This window comes from Gymnoscopelus braueri (assembly GCF_963280865.1).
Source record: "Gymnoscopelus braueri genome assembly, chromosome: 8".
Lineage (NCBI taxonomy): Eukaryota > Metazoa > Chordata > Actinopteri > Myctophiformes > Myctophidae > Gymnoscopelus > Gymnoscopelus braueri.
Window position 1 is genome coordinate 17580781 of NC_137609.1, and position 27526 is coordinate 17608306.

General features: G+C 43.1%; 1 protein-coding gene across 1 annotated transcript; it reads left to right on the plus strand.

Annotated features, from left to right (window-relative positions):
• On the plus strand, positions 1-27201 carry LOC308089781 (uncharacterized protein). Its single transcript, XM_080434701.1, has 3 exons — positions 1-627; positions 18472-18601; positions 23132-27201. The coding sequence occupies exons 1-3, from the start codon at positions 238-240 to the stop codon at positions 24814-24816; spliced, it is 2205 nt and encodes a 734-aa protein (XP_080290827.1). The 5' UTR covers positions 1-237; the 3' UTR covers positions 24817-27201.
• The last annotated feature ends 325 nt before the right edge of the window (positions 27202-27526 follow it).

The window sequence follows — 27526 nt, forward strand, 5'->3', positions numbered from 1 at the left end:
TTCAGCAGGAGGAATGGGTCCTACAATGTTGGGCTTCACAGCTGAAGAGCCGCTGCCACCACTATGGAAACCCAAAGAACAGGCTAATATCACTGAATAGAGTCCAATTTACCTCCGTTTTAAATCGCAAAGGAAAAAAAAACAAAGAGAGGTAAAAATAATAATAATAAAAAAATAACTTGCGCTATTAAGAATAAAGAACTAAAAAGAAGAACATAAACTTTTCAGAGAATAACAATGTTTCGAGCGCTCGCGTTGCCAGTGATCAAAGCGGAACGCAGCCGGACCAAGGAGCGTCTGGAGGCCAGCCTGGCCGGGCTGTGTGAGCTGGAGCTGCTGAAGCAGCGGCAGGAATGTCTGGTGTTGGGAGCGCTGTGCCTCGGGGACCTCTCCGTGGGGCCGGGGGGGACCGGCGGCTGCACGGCGTGGGGAGAGCTGTGCCTGATGATCGGGGCGGGGGACCGGGACTCCTCCGGATCCGTGGGGACGGGGACAGGCTCTGGTTGCGCCTCCACGGCGTGGTGGGGCGGAGGAGGAGAGCTGCGGACCGCGGCGGGGCGCTCGGACGCAACGAGCCACGACGGAGCGTCGTCGGCGGACGATAGTGGGTTCCTCAGGCGTCAGCCGGTAAGAAGAAAAGCGCAATGGAATTAATGTAATGTGTAGAGTGTTTAGTGGTAGACCAAGGGTGTTTGTTTTATTTTTCATTTTGTTTTTTCTCTCCATCATAATAATCCTATTTGAACGGGGACCCCCACACCCTGACAAGCACTTGGAATTTGTACGGAGTTGAGGCATTACATTTAGTTTGACTCGGTACCACGGATAGTGAAAATAGCAGATCTACAAGCTCACAATGCTTCGCGTGAGCTTGTAGATCGGCTATTTTCACAACGTTTGCCTCTTTCTTACATACTATTTGACAATTTGGCATTGTAGACTACCACTACCCTGAACTAACGTTACCACTGTTGATGGATGTAGCCTACTGTGTAAAGATTGGGTTCAGCCTTGGGTACAGTGGGCAGTTGTTGTGAGCGCCCTCGTGTTTTCAATTTGTATTCTTCTGTATTCTACTGTAACCGCTTGAGTTACAGATAATAAACAAACAAAAAACACTCTCTTGTGTTCACTTAAAAGTAAATTGTGTAAAAGTACCACAAACGTGGATCTGGAGTGCATTGCACACAGACTGTATTTAAAAGGCAACTTTGGTGAATTCGGGGCTTATTTGCGATTCCAGGCTGAGGGAAAACGTTGAATGTATGAACAGTACGGACAGTAGGCTTACTATACAAGCTCAGTTCACCCCACCACCACCACCACCACAGGCCATTTGGCTGCACTGAAAGTGAACGTTTATTTTGTGATCATGTCCAACAGGTTTGAGGCCTAAAAACGCCTGATCTATTTGAAACATGACACCCCAAAGCTGATGGCTGACCCTTGGATTCTGAATCAGGGACTTACTTCAGCAGTTTGTTACATTCCTAAACCTTGCCACCAGCAATGACAAAACACACACACACACACACACACACACACACACACACACACACACACACACACACACACACACACACACACACACACACACACACACATTTGCAGTACTTCAGGGGTTTTGAAACTTTGTCATGTCATGGACCCCTAATGTCATTAGGCGATTGGCCCCCATTTCTATAGGGACCCGATAAGTAAATTAAAGTAAATCGTCAAAATGTCACAATTCAATTAAACCAGTGGTCTCTAAAAAAAATAGGGTCCAGGGACCCCCAGTTGTCTCTGAGGGGGTTCTAGGGGGTCCCTAGCAAAATCAGTTAATATAGCAAATCAGTTCAACCAATTTAACCCTATTGCTAGTTGCAATAACATCTTGTTTTGAAACATTTTAACAAATCAAAATCTTGTCCCTGCCTCAAAACATTTTCAGATGGGGGTCCACAGCCAAATACACAATTCATTTGGGGGTCCTTGACATGAATAAGTTTGATAACCACTATAATATCAAACTACTCATTTGGCAGGGGACCCCTCAAGGCCCCCCGGGGGTCCCTGGAGGACCCCACTGTGAAAAGAAACCCACTGCAGTAGCTGAGACTCTATCCTTGGCAGACTATTGAGAACAGCTGCAGCTTATGCTGGATTTAAGACACAGACTGTGTGCGTTGCAAGTACAGTGCTTTTGTTTCTAAGTTTGTGTGTTGAACATCACAGCTGGTCAAAACTGCCCGTAGGCCATGATCTATCCGTGTGTGTGTGTGTGTGTGTGTGTGTGTGTGTGTGTGTGTGTGTGTGTGTGTGTGTGTGTGTGTGTGTGTGTGTGTGTGTGTGTGTGTGTGTGTGTTCGCACGCATACTATGTGTTCTGTACATTGCAAAAGTCAAGAGAGAGTGACAGAGGCTTTCTAGGGGAGTGTGACTGTGTGTGTGCGTGCCTGCGTGCGTGCGTGCGTGCCTGAGAGAGTCTGTGTGAGTGTCTCTGTCTGTGTCTGTGTGTTTACATGAGTGGGAGAGCCAGACACAAAGAGTTAAATAGCCAGAGAGAGAGAGAGAGATTGGGTTAGAAAGAGTGTTTATTTGTTATTTGCTGCAGCGCGGCTGACAGCCATGTGACAGCAGATAGCAGCTGGAGCAGCACTGTTTCACTGTGGCCTCCAGTCCAGAGGGAACAACAACACTCTGCTCCCCTGTTGTCTGATGCATTCATTACATAAAAAATTAATATGCATGCTGACAGGCAGAAACCTCTTATCTCCATATTCTAACTTTTTGTGGTTTTTTTCCCCCGTAAATTAACGCCCTAATTGATCATACTACACAGTGTCACGCAAAAGCATCAAAAGTAGCAGATCCACAAGCTCGAAACGCGGCGCGAAGCGACGCGTTTTGAGCTTGTCGATCTGCTACTTTTGATATTTTTGAATTTGAACCCTGAAAAGTAACAACACGTTTTGGACATATGAGGTTTCCACCCGACATAGACGATATTGATGCTGTCAGGCAGAAACCTTGCGTCTCTGTTTCATTTTTTGGTAGCACAATTAAAAAGGCAAAAATAGCAGATCTCCAAGCCTATTTTTGAGTATTTTTTAAGTGTGTCTGTGGGTTTTATGAATATTTAACCAATGAAAAGTATTAACGAGAGCTTGTGACTAAATAATAACTACACTGGATGTATAATATTAATAACCCCATTTTCTGAAAAGTAACAAGTGTTGGACATACAAGGTTTTCACCTGACAGCAACGATATAATAACGAAAATAATGATAATAATAATAGCAGTAGTTATAATAATCATCATCATCATAATGGGTAGTGTGGTTTTGACCTATGGCTCTTTAATACTGATTGCTTGTAGTGCCATCTGTGAATGTAATGCACAGGCGGGTGGGTGTATATGCTGTTTATCACTAGTGGCTCGCAACAAGAGACACAGGCAGGGCAGAGTGACCAGTGTCTCTGAGGACAGAGAGGATGACATCTGAGAGAGTGAGTGAGTGTGTGTGTGTGTGCTATCCATAGCTTTGTACTGTAAAATCCCCCAAAAGGAGATCTTTGCAGCTGTGTATAACCATGATTTGTTACCAGCCCAGCAGTATACACACACGCACGGTTGCGCACGCACGCACGCACGCACGCACAGCACGCACGCACGCACGCACGCACGCACGCACGCACGCACGCACGCACGCACGCACGCACGCACACGTGCGCGCGCTTGCACAAGTCGCACGTACGCACGCACACACACACTTACAGAGAGAGGGAGGGGGGGGGCAACAACTCTAATGTATGTTTCTCTTGTGCCTCACACCTCATTGTGTTGTGTAAACACTCCAGTGTGTTCATAGCCAGTGTGTGTGTGTAAAGACCTAGCAAGAGGAAGAGGACAGGGGGCTTTGTTGACGTTCGCCCCTTGTGGGGTCTCCTCCTGGTCCTGGGCAGAAATGATAGTCAACAACTAGAAGGTTTCTTCTTTTCAGTGCTGAGCAGTGTTGTGGTGCTAGGGGTCTCAAGAATATAAATATACTCACCAATTGGAAACTGTGATGAAAGGGAATAAGCATGTTTATTTGTTTGTAAACACACAGTGACACAACAGACAGACGCCATAGTCACCAAAAGACCCTCCTCCTCTGCTGCTAGTGTTTGTCTGAAGTCCCAGAGAGCTAACAGTACACACAACTCTTCACTTTTAACCACTTTAACTTCTCAAACTTTTTCATGTCAAGGACCCCCAAAATGATATGTATTTGGCCGCGAACCCCCTTATCTGAAAATGTTTTGTGCCAGGGACCCCCAGAAGAGATTTGTGTTTAAAAAAATCAAAAATGATTCAACATTTTCCAAACACTGTACAAGCTCACGTGGCGCGAAGTGACACGCTGTGAGCTTGTAGATCTGCTATTTTTGAACATTTGTGTAATCTGCTTTACCCCACTTTGAGAACCACTGACTTCAACCCTCTGTGGACAGCATTGAGGGCCACACTGACTTCCATAAAGTGATAGAAGGAGGAAATTGAAACACATAGTGCTGAATTATAATAAAAACGCAGGAACTTAGACACAAAACCCTGAGGTGACAATGAAAAAATTACTTGCATAAAACAAATCCACCTTAATGCAGTATCAACTTTAAAAAAAAACCTACTAATTTATATCTTGCTAATCATCTTACCCCAGAATAGGGATGCTAGAGTTAATGTGGTTCAACTGATGTGTCAACCAACTTGTGTTGCTTTCTCCACAAACAGTAATTTTTGTTCTATTATAGTCCTTTAACAGAACACATGGGCTGTGTGGTAAAGACATTTTAGGCTATTCCTTAATAGTATATTGAAGTGAATGAATTAAAGATTTAAGAAGGAGGTTGGGGGGGGGGGACAAATATGACAAATAATATACCTGTGAGATTGGAAAGTGGAAAGTGCCATCACACACACCAGTTAGTTAATCATGGACAATCAATTGAAATATACCTGGCCATGAAGTTATATAATTTATATAAAATAAACCACAGATCACTGCTTGGATTAAATGTCTGATCCACAGACAGTGGATGTTTTTTAAATAGTTAAAGGCCAAATTCAATAGATCTATATTGAATTTCGCTTGTAACACGATTCAAAAGGATGTCCATTGATTCTGCCAAGAGCAACACTTACAGGCAAGATGAAACCTATAGCATATGGCTGGAACGTGTACGGGCAATGTGCAACATTTTGAGCAATTTGTTAGAGGGATAGTCAGTGGTAGTGTCTATAATGTAAATCCCTCAATATGAAATGTTCATCTGCAATTTTCTGAATTGGTCCCCCCAGTAATATTTAGTGTTAAGGCGGTTACACACCGGCGAATATGCGAATATACGCAAAATTCGGACTCGTTCCGAATAATTAAAAGACGCTTTTTTCGCTCCGCGAAACTGGTGTGGAAGCTAACATTGACTTTATAAGGTTTAAAAAAAAAACGTATTTATTCGCATGAAGAATTCGCCCCGGTGTGTAAGGACCTTTACAGTGTACTGAAGTGTCACGTAACATGGTTACTTAAGTTAGTTAAACAATATTATTTATTATTTTTGCCATTTGACCACACAAATATTTCTAATTCATAATCACAGATTATGTGGACCTGCACAGTACTAAAATCACAGAATCATACCAGTGAACATATTATTACCAGACATCCCCCAGCAATAATAATCCAGTCCGGATGGGGCTTTATGATACAATGAATTTATAGTGAAAACAGGATGAATACATCCATAGAATGTACATATTGTGACAAAGGAGAAACTTGACGTTAACTGAGACGGAATGTGTTCATGTGACAGCATCCATGAGGTTGAGAGAGAGGGAGAATTAGTCTTAATCCACATACCTTATAGCAAAATGTGCCTTTTTTATCAGTTGAAAAGTTGACATTTTTGTCCATTGACACGGTTGGGCATAAGACCGTATTTTATATTGGGATACGTATTGTGATATCCATATTGTTTATAGTATTGTTTCGATAGGCCTGTGTATCTTTATGGTATTACATTGATCCCTACCATACATACTGGTACAGTAAATCCCTCTGTAATGTAGAGGGAGGGAGAAAGAAGTGAGAGGAGAGCATGAAAAATGCCAGTGAAACTAAAGGTGGCCCCTGCCACTCTCAAAGTCCATATATGGAAGATTGTTTGGGCTTTATCTTGTGGCAATTGTGTCATGTGTGTCATATTGGACAACGATATTGTATTGGGATACATATCGCATCATGACTCCTGTATCGGGATACTATTGCGAGTTACCTGCCAATGCCCAGCCCTAGCTGAGCATACCATTAATCTAAGTAGGGATGTCCCGAGCAATTACCCAAAACATGTTATTTTCTATTCTAGACTAGCATGCCCATTTGGAAAATCTACACATCTGTGATTTAAAGGCGCTGCTGTATCATATTAGATTTAGTGTAAGCTCCGTTGGCACTAGTCTGAACTGCAACATCTCATTAGAGTTTGGTAAACAAACAGGAGCATGAGGTCCACCCCTGAACGGCAGGTCCCTGAGGTCAGTTTGTTAAATTAATATGAAATACACGATGTCCAAAATTAGAATCATTTGAGTGGCTAATGTATTTAGCGGCAATTTTCTTGTCAACAGTATTTACAGTTTCTCTAAGTTTATGGCTGGCCTGCTGGTCCAGCCCAAAAAAATTAAGTTTAGGGAAAAGACCAGGGCCAAAGGACTTGCACAATAAAATTCAGTCTGTGTGCTTTATATAAAAAAAGCCTAATCGTCAAGTCAAGTCACTTTTATTTATGTATTGAATGTTTAAAAAGAACAGGAGTTGACCCAAAGTGCTTTCCATTTCAGGCAGGTGGATTAACAATACAAGTACGAATGAAAGGAATGAGGAGTATGAGCTAAAAGCAGGACTAAGAGAACACATAGATAAGAGAAATAAAAGCACAAGAACAGAAAGCCCGATAGGATCAGTATTAAACCCTGTAAACCCCTGTGATTTGTTTCTGCCACAGCCGGTGATGTTTACACACTCTGTCAGTATGCGTCATTCTCTTCCACTACTTGCCAGTTATCAGTTCATCCCGCTTTTGTGTGTCTGCTAGACAGTGCCACAAGCCCTCTCCCAGTTATTCATTTGAGGGAATTAAACTGTAGCAGGTCATCAGGGAGCAAAATCATCTCCCCCGCGTCTGTGAAGGTCTGTTCCTGGGAGAACGGCATGAGCACTTCTATTGTACAAATCCATATATCTTTTGGAGAAGGATCATTCCTTCTATAATTGATAGAGTCAAGTATTGTTCTGGCAGAGCCCTACATTGGTGAATGTTTTGTCAACAAGTGCAAAACTTTCTAATCAATTTCAAAAACTTAGATTTAGTTAAAGTTTCTATTTGAGAACATTTAACTTATAAGCAACCCCCCCCCCAAAAAAAATTTAATCATTTTGATAGATAAAAGCTTAATCTTTTAAGAAAAATCTTCTCTAAAATAGCCAATCTACAAGCTCACGACCCTTCGCATTATTACGCGTCGTGAGCTCTGCGTATTTGGGAAAACGTTTGAAAACTTGTGAAGGCTTTTGAAAAATTTAGCTTATGATGCCATGCCCAAAATGGGGGCGCCAAAAGTCGTTGAAAATCGGGACACATCAGCTGCATTTTTGCCAATAATGTCATAGGCTCTAGCCTGCAAACAGTTGATAACGTTCTTAAGTCCTCTGTTTTTGTCGCATCGGTTTGCAACCGGCAAAAACATCCAATGTTTGCAGCGCCACATGCAGTGACAGCTGTGCAATGCCTCCAGAACCTCAGGGTGAAACCCAAGCAGCCGCTGTAGACGTGTAGGTTTATGACGGGTCATCATCAGAAGGCGCAACATCAAGGACAGTACTCACATTGCAATGGCCCTGCAAGCAGAGCCACACAGGGAACCATACTTGGCCAAGTGTACAGTCCCAGTCTGGCAGAGGCTGCCGTGTGTGTGTGTGTGTGTGTGTGTGTGTGTGTGTGTGTGTGTGTGTGTGTGTGTGTGTGTGTGTGTGTGTGTTTTACTTGTAAGGGCCAAATGTCCACACAACAAGTGGACCATTTTCCTGGTCCTCAAAAAAAATAGTTATTTTGTGGTAATTTTTTTTTGGGGGAGTTAGATTTACACGCGCGTGCGTGCGTGCGTGCGTGCGTGCGTGCGTGCGTGCGTGCGTGCGTGCGTGCGTGCGTGCGTGCGTGCGTGCGTGCGTGCGTGCGTGCGTGCGTGCGTGCGTGCGTGCGTGCGACAGCGTGTGTGCGTGTGAGAGAGTGCGCACACGAGAGAGAGGTCCTAACAGTCAGTATGGTCAGGTAATGGGTTAAATAACTGATTGCAGGAAATAAAGGCAAAGCTCTACGGGGATTGCCTTGGGAGTCCATTTTCAATCTTACCTTCAATCTTTGTGGTTTCCACTAATTTCAAAGCGTATTTCTTGCCAGCATGGTCTCTCCGCCTTCCAAACTCTCCCCTTTCTAACCCCATATCACTCGTTTCCCATCCATCCTTCACTCTTCTGTATTCCCAAACGTCTCCAAAATGTATGTTTTCATAATGCAGAACAAAGACACAACAGTGAACATGTCTATTAACTGTTACTGACAAGCCGCTGCTCACATCATAATGCATAGGAACATATTTACAGCTGAAAGTAAACAGAAGCAGTCATGTCCAGTCCATGGCTCCACCATAGATTAAAATCAGTCTGTGCAAACACAAAGCTAGTTTTCATTGAGGGGATAAAACGTTTCAATAACACAAAAGACCAAATCCATTGCATCGACCATTTGTGCTGAATCAAAGCAATTTTTTTCCACACCCAGCTGCAAAGGCAGTGCCGTCATGCTGCAATCAGTTATCCTCGCAGGCCTCATTTCACAGAATGTGCAACTGGTGCCGAGAGGCAGGGACATTAAACCCACTGGTTACAAGAAACTGATTATGGTCCAAGATATAATTATGCAACAAAATGAAGTTAGAGAGTCTGTGTTTGTTGACGGAATGCAACCCTCGTCAATTCAGCCTTTGTGTGAGGACGATGGGTCATGTTGTCCCATTGTCATTGTTAAATGTACACAGTGTCATTCAGAGTGTCCATTTCATTCCAATGGCTGCATATCATCACCCCAGGCAGTTCAAACCGGAGTGAATATTATCTTTGTCCGCCCACAAGGGAGAATTGCCCTTTAGTTATGGGCAGCACTAACCACCACTAACCACCACCCTTTCTTTTTGTGCCCTATAATAATCTTTATTTGATTTGATTCTTTCTTTCTTTCTTTCTTCCATCCATCATTCTGTTAGCTCTCTAGTCCATTATGGTTGAAGTTCGTCGTACATTCTGTGCCCGCTACAGTGCAGACTCCTTGCCAGATGTTGAATTGAGTTGAACTTGTCGGTGGTCTTGGGAGCGGATCAGCTGAGGGTGTTTATTACGTGGGCCATGTACGCTAGTTGCAAACCCTTTGTAGACTGATTCCTACAGAACCTCTGATTGTACAGTATAAAGGCTGATTGCAGGGTATAATACTGTACTGTACTGTACTGTACGACCTAGGGCCTCAATGCTACTGTGATATATATATATACGCGTGTGTACTTTACACTAAAGTACTACTATGTGCATGTGTATAGTGGTGTGTGCGTGCGTGTGCGTGTGTGTGTGTGTGAGCGTGTGCATGCATGGATTCATGCAGGCGTGCAAGCCTATGTGTGTGCAGTGGTGGAAAGTAACCTAGTACATGTACTCAAGTACTGTACTTAGCCGTAGCAGATCTACAAGCATCTGCTACACAACTGCTCACAATAAGTCGCGATGCGACACACTGTGAGCTTGTAGATCGGCTATTTTCAAAAGATTTTGTATACATTTTGAACTTTTGAAGTATATTTTGATGCTAATACTTTTTGCACTTTTACTCAAGTACATTTTGAATTCTGGACTTTTACTTGTAACAGAGAATTTCTACATTGCAGTATTGATACTTTTATTTAAGTAAAACATTAACTTTTTACCACCACTGTGTGTGTGTGTGTGTGTGTGCGTGCGTGCGTGTGCGTGCGCGTGCGTGCGTGCGTGCGTGCGTGCGTGCGTGCGTGCGTGCGTGCGTGCGTGCGTGCGTGCGTGCGTGCGTGCGTGCGTGCGTGTTTATGTGTTGGGGAAACAAGCCGTCATTCAGGCAGTGTGGTCTCACATAAGTAGCCCCTAAACCCACACACAGGCCCTTTCATCCAGCGCAGGCTTGACATTAGCCAAGTTCAGTTTCAGACACACACATGGATCTCTACACACCCCCACACACACACACACACACACACACACACACACACAATAATAAGGCCAGGCTTGCTAATGCATGCTTTTTCCCCAAGAGTCTTTCTACAGATGTTGCATAATACAGAAGAGGAAAAAGCCAGTTAATTGGATTTGGCCAATTTGTTGACTATCATTCCAATTGAGTTTGAAAATATTCAGTGCTGATGAAAACAGACTTAAGGGAAGCATGTGCGGTGTGGCCATGAAATGCTTCTATTCAGTTATTTGTGTTACTTTGAATCACATTGGCACGCGCGAGCTAAACACAGCCCAGTTGCCGTGGCGTATCCTTTCAACATGACTTACTTTGAATGCGAAGCTGCCCTCAAGGCTGAAGTGCACTTCAGCTAAACATTCTCATTCTAGGTTTAACCATTTGAAGCCTAGTGTCCCCTATTCTGGGCATGTCATCATTAGGCGAACATTTGGCTAAAAATAGACGGATGTTTGGCTCACATAGCCGATCTACAAGCTTACAACGTTGTAACATGTTGTGAGCAGTGGTGCACTGGTCGCTTCACCACGGCGTGGGGGCATATTTTTTTTCACGCGCAGGTACGGTACGGATGTGCACGCACGTCCACGCTAGCGTCCCCCATCGATTCATGAGCCACAGAATGGCTACTTTGCATAACAGGTTTACAAGTGAGTGTGCAAAATGCATCCTCACTCCTCGCATACACGGTAAAGCAACACCCTTGGACACACACCAACACCGAGTTTGGTCGGACGGTTCTCGAGAAACGAGAAGGACACATGAGATCGGGGGACACACGGACTACACGCAGTGACCCAAAAGACAAGGCATGCTGCTACAGACGCATCATTTCCTTGTTTTCAGAATAGTTTTTCTCTTAAAACCCATTCATCCATGTAATCAACTCTTCTGTGATGTCATCTCATCTACAAGCTTACATCTACAAGCTTACAACACGTCACTTTGTGATGCTTTGTAAGTTTGTAGATCTGCTATTTCTGCTTTTTTAATATTCGAAAATGTGTGAAAACTTTTCAACATGGAGACGATTATGACGATTATGCAAAAAATCTTAAGATTATCTCAAATAGTTGCGATTATCTCAAATAATTGCTATTAGACAATTATGTAATAATTGTGACAGGCCTACCAGCAATTGGAGATGCAACAGGCGTGCTCCTATGACCTCAAGCGGTTCATTGAGTGTGCCCAGACTCGAGTACAAACAGAGTACAAACTCTGTGAGGGCTTTAGTGAGGTGCTCAAACAGTGCAGGTTTGCAAATGTATGTCATGAGGGAGAGGAGACTAAAATGCTGAACTCGACACAATCTACAACATGCAAACATAAATAATAAATTATTATTTACGTTTGCATGTTGTAGATTGTGTCGAGTTCAGCACTACATTATTAAATCATGCAGTTCTAATCTTATAACGGACGTCAGTGGAGGTCAGAACAGGCTGAAAACTCACATAATGGAGAATACTGCCTTCATAGTACTGATGTCACAGTATTGACCTCATACGTGTCTGATGACACAGCCACAGGCCACATGAAGTCCAAGATCCACAGGGAAGCCACGCCGTGGCTCTTTTGGAGGCAGAGCTGTCTAGCAGACGGACGGACCCACAGAGATTTCACAATGTATAATAATAATCCATTCCAAATTGATTGCTCCCTTTTGTAGAGTTAATGTGCTGAAAACATCAGCCAATCGGTAGCTCTGTACAGAGGCACCCTGTCTTTGACCCGTAGCATTATGATTACGAAAACCTTTGAGGAACCCGTGGAACACACTCATGACCATTTCTTAGAAGCAGAAAGAAGAATGTTGTAGCAAGCAAAGACTTGGCGGGAGCCCTGACTAATTGAGGTGAATTATGCAGAGGCCTTGATAATATGGTAATATGTTTGGCACAACACTATTTTGTGGTGATGTACTGTATACATTAAACTTACTAGGTAACTTTTTCAACAAAACTAAAGTTAAATTGTATATCTTTGTGAGTGGCAAATGTTTCACCCCCGAAAGCCTTTTATAAACTATTTTCTATTGAAACGGTGGCTAGGGTAGTCATTCCCGCGAAAATGACGTCATCCGGACGGAAAATGGAAATGCACCAGTTTCCTGTTTGGCCAGGAACTACCGCACCGGTTTCCTGTTTGGCCAGGAACTACCGCGCTAATAACAAAAAGGAATCTCACACTGTTTTTAGGATTTGAAGATCGAAAAACAACAGCAAAAGAAAACACAGCTCACGGTAACTAAAGCTCCACTGGCTAAGAGAAACGATCCACAGATAGTATAAAACAATTAAAAGAACGCTTTTTGAAACGCTTCCGTCTTCCGGTGAAAACAAATGGAATTCTGGGTAACGCAGGAATAAACGAACGACCTGCAGTGACGGTAATGACCAGCAGAGGCTGCTAAAAATCGTTATTTGTGGACCTGCATTGTATTACTTTAAGCTTTATGCTGAATGTGTGGTTACTTCATTATTTCCTTTATATTTGTAATAATAACCAATTACGTTTGTGCCTCCCAGTTTAGTCGTTAAGCCAATACAACATCCCCACAGATTTCTGTGTTTTGCCACTGCTATTGCACCCTACTGGCTCACCTGTAAGCCCATATAGTATAACAGAGTATTTCTATATTGCAGTATTGATACTTTTACTTAAGTAATGAATGTGAGTACTTTTTCCACCACTGGTCGTCAGTGATTTGTGTTGTTAGCCTGTGTTGTGTTTGTTGCTCGTGTCTTGTGATTCCTCTCAATGTAGGAAATGCCTCAGTGGACGACCAGCTGCCTGCCATGTTGACACAGTTGATCACGTGACGCAAACTATCTACAGCATGGGTCTTCAACAGGGGGTCCGGGACCCCTAGGGGTCCTCAGTTACTACAGGGGGACCGCCATATCTCTGAACCCTAGCATCCCTATTCTGAGGAAAACTTTAGCCAAAAATAGTCAAGTCAAGTACATTTTTATTTCTAGAGCACATTAAAAACAACCAGGGTTGACTAAAGTGCTGAACAGCATATAAATACACAAGAGAAAAAACAACACTGTTACACAAAAAATGGACACAAAATGTACACAACACATAATAAAAAATCTCATTTTGGGGCGGAGCAATGAAGGAGAGCATGGAGGTTTGAAAAAGCACAAAATAAGAATCCAGGCGCTTACTCCATGGAGGCAGTGGGGCATTTGGTTTTTAAAAGGCCAGGGAGAACATAATGTGTGCGCGGAACCTTTTGGAGCATCTGGTCAGCTGAACTGAGTGGCCTAGTGGAGTCGGGAGGCTCGATTAGGTCGGATATGAAGGGTGGTGCCAGGCCATGTAGGGCTTTAAAAACAAACAGTAGAATGTTCTGAATTGAACTGGCAGCCAATGAAGGGAGGCTAGAACGAGGGTGATGTGATCCCACTTTCGGGTGCCAGTCAGGAGTCTGGCAGCGGCGTTTTGGACAAGTTGTAGTCTGGAGAGTGATGAGCTAGCAACTCCTGAGTACAGAGCACACAACGCCTTTGGCAAAGAGGTTTGGTGTAGAGAGGGGAAAAAAGACGAAGTGAAAGGTCGAGTTTACTAAGTATTGAGGGTTTAAGTGGTTAAATGTCTGAAAATACACATTAACATGAATCCAATGCCGATGACAGTGCCGTCCAACAAGTCTATGAAGCCATCTATGAAATCTATGAAAAAGTTTAATCCTCAACTCAATTTTATACAGTATATAGTCATCACTTTTTTTGTGCAAATTTGTCCATTTAAAAAAAAAGAAATGTAAAAGAAAGAAAAAAACTTTGAAAGTAGCGAAAATAGCACATCTACAAGCTTGAGCTTGTAGGTGCATGTAGATAGGCTTGCCTTGTAGCCTATTTTACCTATTTGTTGTAAGAAGTACAAGTGATCCCCCCGTTTTCTTCTACAGATTGAACCCTGCATTCACATCTCTCCGTCTCGTAGGCCATTCTCCCTCTGCGTTACGTTTACAGTAGAATCAATCACAATGCAGAACAAAATGATGCGTCAATGTCCTCAAAAAGGTCAATTATTCCACACAGGGACTGCCACAGAGACAGATATCCCTTTGGCAAAGACAAAGTGCTCACTGAGTCAGTATAAAAGTCAGACCTTGTATAATGGTCAGTAGCAGTAGTCAGTAGACACTATTTTCCAGTGTTCTGCACCAACGCACATCCATGGATGACTGTATGCATATCTGGGTCCAAGTGGGGGGATGGAATACTCTCTTCGTCATTGTTACAAGAAGATGAGGAGGGTAAAGGTCACACATTTAGACAGAGTCCAGATGTCAGATGAGTACAGCTGGGAGGGTAGCCCTATTGCAGTGGTTTTCAAACGTTTGCTTCCCGAGGTTCATGGTGACAATAACCGATATACAAGCTCACAATGTGTCGATATTTTCACTATTTCTGAAAATGTGTCAATACAATATAATAAAATATATGATGTACATGTCTATAATGGCATACCCAAAATAGGGATGCCATGTTGAAAGTATAGATCAATATTTGTTGGGGTATATAATTTGCCTCTGATATAATAAATACAAATAATAATTCTTAACGTTTTGTATGATAATATTCAATCTGATTAAATGAGTATCAAAATATTGAATCAAGCAACTGTGTCTGGGGCCAGGCACACAAAAGTTTGAGTAGACGTGAAAACCCCAGAAGTACAGTATAATGTTTAAATACAATGAGTTTGCTCATCTTCACGTTATAACAGTAGCATGTATTATTCTTCTGTGTATAAAAAGCAGATTCTGCCCTTTGAAAAAGGAGCCTAGACCACAATAGCCTGCATGGTAGACCAACCCTGATCGCGGAATTCACATTTCATTTGAATCCTGCGACCGGGATGGTCTACCAGGCTAAGACCACAAGGCTCTGTTGCCAAAGCTCATTTTCTACTGTACAATAAGGATGGTCACAACAACATCTGTTGTAAAGGACTCCGAGTGAAGTAATTATTCATCAGTAGTCCAGTAAAAAGCGGTGGGATGGGATTGCCGGAAGAGTTGTACAACAACTAAATGTCATCCGCCATGCTGTGTTCATTAAACAACATCATTGGTGATGTGCAGCAACTTATAACATTAAAATGGGTTGATTAACGATACAAACATGCCCCAGAGTGTGAGAACAGCGTTAGTGTAAGCCATTGATATGTGTTGCCTGGCCCGGTTCACATGAACATAAAAGGGAATTATTTTTGAGAATTATTGGCAAAAACACACATAAAAACGTGGAATCAGTCCAAAAACACAACAAAGAAAGACCCCCCTCTTCCCCCCGTCCGCCCAAGAGAGACAGTCCATTTAGATCATATCGTCTCTGTCAGGTGGAAACCTCATATGTCCAAAACTGTTACTTTTCAAGATTCAAATTCAAAAATAGAAAAGGTAGCAGGTCTGCAAGCTCGAAACGCGGCGGGAAGCGACGTGTTTCGAGCTTGCAGATCTGCTACCTTTTTGATGTTAAAACATGGGAGATAAGAGTTTTCTTGCCCGACAGCGACGATACCCTAATTAGATCCAGGTTCTGCTGGCTCTCCATCAAGCTTTTGTCTGTTCCTACAGTCATGTAAGTAAGTAGGTCTCATCTGTGAAAAGAAACAGCCCTCCTTTCCTCTTCTCCATGTTTGGGCACATTTTGGGAATCAGACTTGCGTGCCAAACCTTCACGGTTAAAACGCCAAACCTAATCCTGCCATTTGCCCCACAGGTTCTATTCTTTTGTATTCGACGTATTCATACTTGAATATAGGTTTACAGATACGTTATAATGACTACTGCTTGAAGCAAAGCCGGTAAAATCTTTTCAAGTAGTTACTAATGGCAACCCCACCATCTAATAATAGTCTATGGCTGCCTGGACATATGAGAGAGTTTGTGACTAACCCTGTTAAGAGCCTGATTTATACTTGCTTGCACATCGTGCACAGAAAGTAGCCGATCTACAAACTCACAACACTTAGTGCTGCAACGCGTTAAGGGCTTGTAGATCGGCTATTTTTGGTGTATGACACCGTCTCGCGACCAAGCATAACTCGGGCGTAAGAGGTATCCATGGAGAGCCTCAGCACTCTCTTGCTGAAATGTGAAACATGTGAGCTGTTCTGTAGAAATCATCTGACCCACCGTCTGTCACTACAGATGATGGCATGCTGTCTGGGCATTTCTGATATTCTTCACATTCTTCTGTCAGATCTGTCTGTCTGTGTGTCTTTCTGTCCGTGTGTCTGTCTCTATCACATTTCATGTTCATTTGTTGGTTCATTTGTTGGTCGATTAGTGTCACATGGATTGAACAATTAGATCGGGAATGGGGAAGGTTTCACTTAAAATCTATTTCGACGCGTCTCCTCTTAAAGCAGCACTATTATAACTTTTCTCTTCTAGCCCGGAGTTGAACCCGGTTTCCTTGCGCAAGTGCTGAATTGTTTTACCTTTGAGCTAAGAGAGCCGGCCTGCTTGCTCTGGGGATAAATTGAATCTTGACCTTCAGGTCAAAATTCGTGTCAGATCCTGTGTCTAGGTGAGACATGACCTTTGACACGATCTAAATGTCTCAGTGGAAGAGCAGGGAGACAGAATGCAACCACCCCAAATATTGTATAAGTTGTATCGTATTAACATACTCTACCATACAGATTGGACAAAATTACATTTTATTCATTAAAAAAAAGTTACATGAGGCTTACGTGAGGCTTTAAACTAAGCCTTTTCACCATTTGAATATTCAGTGTGATGAGGGTATGGCTTGATGTTCATACAGCTCAAACTCCCCATAGTCTATTCTCCATTTTGTATTTTAGTTATTATTATTATTATTTGAGTTATCACTTTATTACTTAAAGTCTTAAAGTATTTGGTGTGTATGGACTTTGTTTCTACAATATTTTTTGCAAATTTAATTTTTTTTCATGAAATCCAATTGCTTGTCCTATTCTGTTTAGGTTATTATTATTTGGTTCTTATCTCACCAATTGCAATTGGTTCGGTTGGATGGTTGCGTGTGCGCGCGTGTGTGTGTGTCTGTGTGTGTGTGTCTGTGTGTGTGTGTGTGTGTGTGTGTGCGTGAGAGGAATGGTCTGTTATTGTTGCAGTGTTTTGTTAATAAGTGCTTGTGGTCGTATGTGTCTGTGAATGTGAAGGTTGTTAGTCTGTGTGTCTGCCCCCTGAACCCGGCAGGCCCAGCTTTTTTAGAAGCATTTTCAACGTGAAACTTTTTTGCCATGTTTGCAACATCTGAAACTTTACAATGTATATCGTCTCTGTTGGGTGGAAACCTCACATGTCCAAAACTTACTTTTCAGGATCCAAATTCAAGTAGCAAAAGTTTTGAGCTTGTGGATCTGCTACTTTTGATACTTGTAATGTATGTCCACATTTCAGTTTGTCCTGATGTGGGTGTTGTTTAGGGCTGCAACAGTTAATCAAACTAATCAATTTAATCGATTATATAAAAGATAAAAAGATAATTGATTAATAATCAGTCCCTATTTTGGGCATGTCAGGCGAACATTTTAAATCTGTTTGTGACAAAGTATAAAATAGGGCTTAAGTGGTTAATCGATAAGTTTATATAGCATCTTTCTTTATTATTAGCTTAATTGAACAGAAAATAATCGATAGTTGCAGCCTTAACTCTGATTTATGCTTAGTTGCACGCTGGCGTTGCATGCCGTAAATAGCAGATATACAAGCTCACCACGCGTGGAGAGCTTGTATTTCTGCTTAGATCTGCTTACTTTCGATCTGCTTACTGAGCACGACACTGGCAACTAAGTATAACTGAGGCTTTAAAGTCTCGTTTATGCCATTAAAACCGGGAAAGCATCTGTGTCATTTTAGATTTTTGGTTGGCTATTCAAAAATAGCAGACATACAAGCTCACAGCGCACAGCCTCTAGCTTGTACATCTGATATTTTTGAAAAAATTTTGAAAAATCTTGAAAGTGTGAGAACTACTGATTAGAAGGCATTTGTAGAGTCGGCCTCGGGTCCTTATTATGAATTCTGATGATGTGATGTGTGAGGAGAGCATCCCCACAGAGAATATAATGTCTCTTTCTCTCTCTCTCTCTTCCAGAGCAGTCTCCAGTGCACCCCCTGGGGGTTACTGGCCTCTGTGGAGCAGCAGGTGTCAGAGCTGAGGGTGAACGCCGAAACCAAAGCGGTGGAGTGTCCTGCTGAACCAGTCGACAGTCACCTCAGTTCAGGTACGCCTCATAGTGTTTTATATCTATTCATAAGGCCCCTGTGTGGCAAGCTCCCATTGTGTTTATCTTCATTTTTAGAAACAAAAGCTACGGGATATCAAACACGCTCACAGACACACATTATAGGCTTATCACTCCACGAATGAACGGTGAACAAGGAAAGACTGCTCTCATCTTCTATGCCCCAGACAAATGGAACAAACTCCATGACTCCCTGAAGCTGGATCAATTGGTCTCTATAGAGACATTTAGGGTACTACTTGAGGATGCATTGCACAGGGACTGCACCTGCTTTGTGTATAGCCCTTATGTGTCTGCAATAATATGATGAATAAATAAAGGTCAATCAATCATTGAGGGTCGTAACCCAGGTGAACATTCGGTGACAATAGCCGATCTTGTAGAGTAGCTATTTTCAGTGATGAGATTTGGTGAAGAGAGGAAAAAAAGGAGGAGACCCTGGGGGGACCCTCGTCAACGGAAGTGTAGAGTGGATTAAAGTGGATCTTTGTATATCTCAGCCCCACTTTTATCCCCCCCCCCCCCCCAGGACATAATATTGAAAATACAAAAGAAACACTGTTTAAAAAGAAATGCATTATTACAAACAAGTTGGGGCCATCAGACATTTTTATGGTTTGTGTGTTCTTTTTGAAATATTTAATAATAATAATAATAACGGAAGTCAAAGGGGCTCGGAATGGGCGTCATCTGGTGTCATTGGAGTCTTTTATTCTCAGGATCCCTTGTGGATCCCGAGATTATTTATTTTTGCTTTGTTACTCCAAAGCACCTACATGTACCCGACCCAAATCAATCTGACCTTGTGTTTTTGAATGGGTTTTTTGTCTCTGCTGTATCTATGAGCAGCACTACATGGCTTTGTCTTCATCAACACTAAGTAACGGATGATGTACAGTAAGCCGTTCATTATTGAAACATAAAGGCTGACATGGTGATGCAGGACCGACGCAGAGCAGAGGTCCTGTTACACCCTGAAGGGCTTTATTTTCCAATAATGACCGGCTCACTGTACAATATCACGCTTTATTACACTGGTGCTCACAAACAAAGTCAATATTTTGAAACAAAATATTCATCATTTATTTTTTATTAGCTTAGAGCTTCGAGATGCACGCTTCTGCTGCCATAGCAACGTAAACAGAGGCAGAGCAGCCGTCTGTTATTCAGAGCAGCAGTCTGTTGTTCAGAAATAACAGACCGCAGAATGCCTCGACTGACAAATCAGAGCTGTGTAATAATTGTACTAATGCATTTGTGAAAACGGAATGCGGTGTCCACCCCGGAGACTGAGGGAGCCGTAGTGATCCTATGCTCCAGTTGCACCCGAACGCTAAGCCATCTGACTCACAGTTGCTATGAAGACCAAACATTGTTTTTAGATCAGCGGGGATGTGGTTTGGTGCCTGGCAGGAGCAAAAGCAGTGAAACAAATTCATTCCGTGTCTTTAAAGGCCAAAGAGCCCTCTTTATCACTGCAAGCTTTGCAGTTTAATACAAGTCTTATCCTTTCCCAGGCCATACTTCACGTTTATGTTGCTGCAGAGGCACAAAATGGTACGCCTTGTCAAGACAGTATCACATTTTTCACACACACACACTGGAGGAGGTTACTTGAAATATTTTGAAGCTATATAGAGCTATCGCAGATTGTTCACTGGTGCCTCTCTGCTATAGGTGAAAATTCAACCAATCATGCCACAGAACTGACAGTTTTGTTAAACCAATGTTTGCTTAGATTTATTTTTTTATTTTTCAATTTGTCCGATGTTTTCAGTTTAGTTAAACCAATGTTTGAAACTGTGTTTCTACGTTTTCTTTTCAAAAAACCTTAGTTAGGCAAAATAAGCCTCATCTTCAGCCTACACCCTTTCGTGCCACTAGCATTAGTGGACTTAACTGTATGTATGTATATCTGCTCTTTTAAATGGACCAAAAAAGAAAAAAAAATTACTACTTGAATTTACTACACTACCCAATGTAGATGATGCAATGCAACTTTGCACGACCATAATTACACCACATGGTGCAGTAAGACCAGCAATGCGTTGAAGATAGATCAAGGAGTAGGCTACAAGGGAACTAAATGCATTGTGTACTGTATGCTTTGAGCCATGAGTGGGCTTGAACCGAAAAAAATACCTACAAAACCTAAACCAATATATCGTCTCTGTCGGGTGGAAACCTTACCTCATATGTCCATATATGTAACTTTTCAGGATTCAAATCCCAAAATAGCAAAAGCAGCAAATCTGCAAGCTCGTTTCGAACTTGCGGATCTACTACTTTTGATGCTTTCGTGTGACGCTGTAGTATGATCAAGTAGTAGCAGATAAGAGGTTTCTGCCCGACAGCAACGATACGTGTTTTTATCTGAGATCTGGGTCATACCAAACTCATTGGAAAGACCACCGCAACGCAGGGTGAGCTTGTGGGTCGGCTATCTTGTGGGTGACTCTATCGTGCAACCAAGTAAATCAGGCTTATAGGTGCCAAGTGTTAATTCTAGGATATCTGCCAAAATGTCAGCCCCAAACATTCCATTCCATATAAATCCCCTTTTAATGACATTCTTCTGGGGGAAAGAGAAAGAACCGAGTTTAGTGATATTTGCAGTTTCGGGCCAAATACCAAATTCATACTGCAATACAGAAAGGAAGATCATTTAAATATGGAACCATTCGATTTCTGTCCCTCCTTCCCCAGACCACATTCCCCATTTTGCGGAGTCATGCAAAATTATCACCATACAGTACACACACACGCGCGTGCGCACACACAAGGATAGATCATGGCCTATTGGCGGTTTTGACCAGCTGTGATGTTCAACACACAAACAATAGTACTGTACTTGCAACACACACACACACACACACACACACACACACACACACACACACACACACACACACACACACACACACACACACACACACACACACACACACACACACACACACACACACACACACACACACAGTTTACATTTTGAGGAGGTGGCAGCTGAGTAGCAAAGACAACTGTCTTCAAGCTGGCTTTCTTGGTGGCACATTGATTTATGACGCATAATCATCTGTAGCATGTTTCACTGTATTTACAAGCAATGTCATTGAAGTTAACATCGCAGTCGTGCCAAAACACCACTCACTCCACATTCCTTTTTCCACTATGGTTTTGATCTTTTGACGGAACTCCTCGGCAGGAATAGAGATACAAATCTGCCACTTTAACCACATGAACCCCACTGTCCCTATTCTGGGCATGTCCTAATAGGCGAACATTTGTCGAAAATAGCAGATGCGAGCTTGTAGATATGCTGCTTTTGGCAAAGAGATATGGCGTAGAGGGGCGTAGTATAGACCACTGTTTCCCAAACAGTGGGTCGGGACCCATGTTTGGGTCGCGGACCAATTGTTATGGGTCGCAAGTAAATATTGTCTGTCTTCCATTAAACATGGAAGAAATTGATTTTTTTCAAGTTTAATAAAAATAAAATCACAACTTCATCAATTAAATGAATTCCAACATATTTATAAAAGTATTTCATGAATAAAATAAAGTAAAACAAATAATGTTCATAAATAAAAATAAATGTTTAAGAAGTAGTGAAAATAGCAGATCTACAAGCTTGTAGATCTGCTATTTTCACCAGTTTTGGGTCCCAAGCAAACGTCTAATTTCTCTTTTGGGTCGTGAGCTAAAATGTCTGGGAACCACTGGTATAGACCATGGTCAATGAAGCTTTATAGCATGGTTAAGTGATCCTTAGGGGTAGCAGGCCATCCTGCCATTCATGTCAATGTCTAGTTCATTGTGTAGTAGACAATGTGCTCACTCAAATAACTTTATGTCTGTAGTGAACTTTTTCTTGGTTCAGGGTCCTAAGGAATCCACAGTCTATAAGCACAGCTTTGTCTGTGAGACACAGCCACAAAAGAAGGCAGCAAAACCATTTTTGTGGGTCTAGTCTATTGTACATAATCATGAACATGTTAAATAAACACTGAGATAACTGAATCGTGTAGTAGCCTGTAGTTATACTTGAATATAAGCCAACAAAGTAAGCTTGTGTTGGCATAGTATTAACAGATCTTTAGAAAGCAATTCTGGTTCATGGTTCAGCTACCTTGACTATGTAGGCGAGCAATAATTTGCAGCCGGTACTTAACTGTCCTAGACCTAGAGCAAGGCATGGTTCCCGAACTTTTCAGGCCGTGACCCCACCAAATAATAATTTTTGAATTGCATTTTGTTTGACTCGGTTCCACAGATAAATATTGTGAAAATAGCCGAACTACAAGCTCACAATATGAAACTCATAACTTATCTCTTTTTAATAGAAATAATTGCTGTGGTTTGATGCACTCCTTGAATAACTCAAGACCCCATACGCTTCTTCACTAGAGAGGCCATTCATATACCGGTATTTGCATAAAATGTGAACAGCTGAGTTGTGATCTATATTTGACGTTCTGTATATCATACTAATAATTTTTCTTCATCTTCCAGAGGAATGCGTGTCCAGGCGAGATGGAGCTCCTGAAACCTGTCACCGCCCGGCGCTTCCTCATCCCCCCTCGGCCACCTGCCGCTCCCCAGAAGTCATCGCTGAAGCAGTAGGGGAGGCAAAGGCAGGGGAAACCTTGCCCTGGGACGCTAACTTGACGGCTGGCGGCAAAGCCAAGCTGGGGGACGCCGAAAGCACAGAACCCACAGAGGAGGACTATCAACAGGCCCAACGGATAGAAGTGTACATATCGGGATTAATCCACCGCCGCGTCGTACCCCAGCGCCCCTGTAAGCCCCGCACCAGCCTGGCACACGACACCCGAGCCATCAATGTGACCAGGCAAAGCAGCTTATGCCGCAAGGATCTGGACATCCAGCATCCACCTGTGCAGGCGTCCAGCCAAGTGATGCCCGAGCTGCACGCTGCACCCCAAGGTTCAGAAGCACCTCTCCCTCAGGCTTGCCACAGCCTGGATCAGGAGCGTTATCTGGGGGCAGGTTTTCCCGAAGACCCCCCTGTGCCCTACCACCATGTTCAGCATCAGCCAGGCCTCTACCCCAGGCCCAGGCAGCCTTCCATGGCTAGCACTCAATGCTCGACCCCCCTGGACTATCCGTCGTGTAGAGTCCTGCAGGATTCCAGCAACAGTGAGCCCGACTCTCCCCAGCACTTCCACCTCTACCCTTCAGCTCCGCCCCATCCACTGCCCTACACGCCGCCGTCATCTGAAGAGCAGCTGGTCAACGCCGAGTACATCCCCGCCCAGCCGTGCCGGGCCTCCACCAGATCGTCCGCCCATCCCCATTCCAACTCCCTCAGGGGCTCCGGTGGGCTCAAGCCCAGCTCCAGCAGAAGCACGTACTCCCCAGAGAGGGGCGGCCACCATCACGACCAGCAGCCGCCCGCAGCCGCACAGGTCCAGCACTCCAGCAGATCCAGAGGCGGCCCCAAGAAGTGTCGCGCCAGCGAAGACAGAGGAGGCGCCGCCAGGAAGCCAGGGAAGAAGGCCTGTCGCTCTCAGTCGGAGAACAGCCTCCAAAGAGTCCCGGAGCGGAAGTACAACACGGTGGAGAGAGACGGCGGTGGGAGTGGCAGCGGCGGAGGGGGGACCCGGGGGAGTCAGCCCAAGGGGAAAAAACCGCCACAGGGGAGCGGAAGCTACCGACGCTGGAGGTCAACCCTGGAGCTCAGCCAAGACGAGGCTGACCAGCCCCCCGCGCAGGCTCAACCGCCGCCCGCTTCAGCTCCCACCCAAAGGGACCATGGCGCCCGGCGTACGCGCAAATCTCGCCCCGCACCGCCTCCGTCGTACGCCTACCCCCACGGCAACCACCACCACCCCCACTACCACCAGCACATTGAATATCAGCTGGAGAGGGACCAGGTGCCACCGCGTCAGCCTGACGACAGCTACGCTCACCTCGGACAGGGCGAGTCCGAGTCCAGCCTGAGCGAGGCGGACTCCCCGGATTCCAGCTCCTTGTCCAGTGACTCGGATGAGAGCGGGGGTCTGGTTTGGCCCCAGCAGCTGCCTCCCCAGCTCTCACTTCCTGCACCCCCATCCCAAGCCGCGGGGGCTCCCCTGCAACCCAAGGCTTTTGTTAAGATTAAGGCCTCACATGCCCTCAAAAAGAAGATCCTGCGCTTTCGCACTGGCTCCCTGAAAGTAATGACCACTGTATAGAAGTTGAGTACCGGTACGACTGGAGACCTTATGGTACGAAGGAGGATTATGGGTTTTATTGCTTCTGTGGGCCCCATTCTAAATGGCTTACATCATGGACAAGTAGTAGAGCTGCTGTAATGAGTAGTAGACTACAGTGAACAGTGAATGCTATTTGTATATAAAATAATTTGTACATATACAGTAAATACTATGATCCAAGGCTACAGTGTTCCCAGGATGATTTTGTCTGTAAATGGAAGCCTTTTTGCTGGTTAAGGCAAACGTTGATACTAATATCATACTAATAATAATGTACACACGGTAACGATTGAAGCTAAAGGTACCATGTTGATTACTGCTATTTTGGCAGGAGGTCCCCTGTAATGGCATTTATTGACCCCCTGAAGTGCCCTAGTCAGTTTTAGCTAGAGCGTTGTGAGCTTGTAGATTGGCTACTTTCAAATAGCCAAAAGCATACATAGGGCTGAAGTGGTTAATGTATGTTTTGTGATAATAATCTAAATCTACAAAGCGACTAGTAACAAGTTTTCAAATAATTGCAGCGGAATAAAAAGTACAATATTTGCCTCTGATATGTAGAAGAGTTGAAGTAAAATAATTGAAAATTGGAAATTCTCTAGTAAAGTAAAAGTACATCAAAATTGTACTTAAGTACCGTACTTGAGTAAATGTACTTACAGTAGTTACTTTCCACCACTGCCCTGATGACATCATCAGAAGAACACACGGGAGCAGCTGGGAAAATTATAAGCCTCTTTATTTAAGGTGCTGAGCAGTAAGACTGACGCAGCGCCGGTTCTAGGCGTGCGGTGGCCCCTCGTGCAAAATTTTTCGGGTTTTGGGCGGATTATGATACGTTTTTGGCTACTTTATTTCGGTTTTAGGGTTAGGGTTAGGTTAGGGTTATGTTATTTAATTCTGATTTTACCGATTTATTATCATTAAAATTTTTTCCCGACTTTTTTTGCCGCCTCTCCAAATTGCCGCTCTAGGCGGCCGCCAAGGTCGCCTGTATGGACGCGCCGGCCCTGGACTGACGTTTCATTGCTACTGCATCTTGCTCTTGAGGAAGATGCAGATGCAGTGAAACGTCAGTCTTACACTGCTTATACTTAGCACCTAATAAAGAGGCTTATTATTCCCCCAGCTGCTCCCGTGTGTTCTTCTAATGATGCTGCTGTGTGTCCCACTCCTGTGGCACAGCGGACCGGCTGTCACCTGGCAGAGGCGCGGCGGAACTCCCTTTTTCTTTTGAACTCCTTCTCTTTGCCTTCTAAAACTTTTTCGTGAATCAAAATTATTCAACACTTTCAAGATTTTTCTAAAATGTAAAAAAATTGCAGATGTACAAACTCACAGCGCGTCACTTGTAGCCTACATCTGCTATTTTTGAATAGCCAACGCAAACATTTTAAACGACACAGATGCTTTCCCGGTTTTAATGGGTTAACCCCCTGTCAATCTCGGGGTCCCTATTTTGGTCATGTCATTGTAAGGGAAATCTTTATAAAAAATCCAAAATGTCTACATTTTCAAAAATGGCAAAACTGTCAGATCTATATGCTTATAGCGCGTGTCGCCTTGTAAGATCGGCTATCTTTGCCATTCATTGTACGATGAAGTATAGGCCTAGTAGGACTTAAGTGGTTAATGTTACTGTGAACTGTGACTCACTATTTTATTTGTTACTTAAATATGTTGTCATCTTTAAAAGACAGTGATCAATTTACCCATCTAATGGACAATCCAATCTAATCTAGGACTGCCTTTTTTATTATTATTATTATTATTATTATTGAACAGCCCTTTAACGAGTATGGTCTGCCACCCTGTACTGGTGGGATCAAACTCATATATTTATGAATGTAGTCTGTATATTGAAGAAAGTGCAGGAGAGTTTGTGTTGGTCATTATACAGCTTATACAACAGTAGTCTGAGCAGTGGAAATAAATGCATGGTTAAATCATTAAGACTGAGGCTGATTCTACAGATGCCTTCTAAAGTAGTTCTCACACTTTCTAGTAAAAGCTTCAGCAAAAGATGTGATTATACGTTAGCAGTATTCATACCATCCTTTAACATGGGTGGCAAGGTCAAAACATACACACAATGGACTTTTTTTTGTTTTCATATTCCACAAATTACTGTTTTTTTCCACTGTTCCTTTGTTTTGTTTTTGTGTTTGTAAAACTGTACACGTGTGTGGACTAACAAGTTAATTACTTGTTTAAAGAATTTATTTAATTTTACATGGTCACTTTCATTAACTGACAGTATTACGGTGCACAAGCCAACTTTACAGTTTGCTTCTCTTTTATACAAGTTTTGCCTGTCCAAATGCAGCATAAAATGTTTTGATTCAATAAAAATGCCAAAGACTTGCTTTTCTTAAACTTTGTTTCTTAAAAATTACAATCTATGCCATTTATCTACATTGAACGAATAATTTCCATGTCATTGCTGAATGTAAATCAAGTTGTGTTAAGTAAAAATGTAATGCGAGCAACATCAAATTTTGTATATTTGAGAACATGTACCTGTAAGGTAGCTGGTAATCAAAAGCCTGACATCCCTGTGACAGGCCCTGTCACAGGGATGCCAGGCCATGTCACAGCCCTGTGACATGAAACTGACATCATCAGTAGCATGGTCAGTATATTTATGTATCATGTCAAGATCTTGTCAGTATTATGTTAGTATCATGGT

Coding starts and splice junctions, on each gene's coding strand:
- LOC308089781 (XM_080434701.1), top strand. CDS start 238: ATGTTTCGAGCGCTCGCGTTGCCAGTGATCAAAGCGGAACGCAGCCGG. Junction 628..18,471: donor GGTTCCTCAGGCGTCAGCCG/GTAAGAAGAAAA, acceptor TCTCTCTTCCAG/AGCAGTCTCCAGTGCACCCC. Junction 18,602..23,131: donor CGACAGTCACCTCAGTTCAG/GTACGCCTCATA, acceptor TTCATCTTCCAG/AGGAATGCGTGTCCAGGCGA.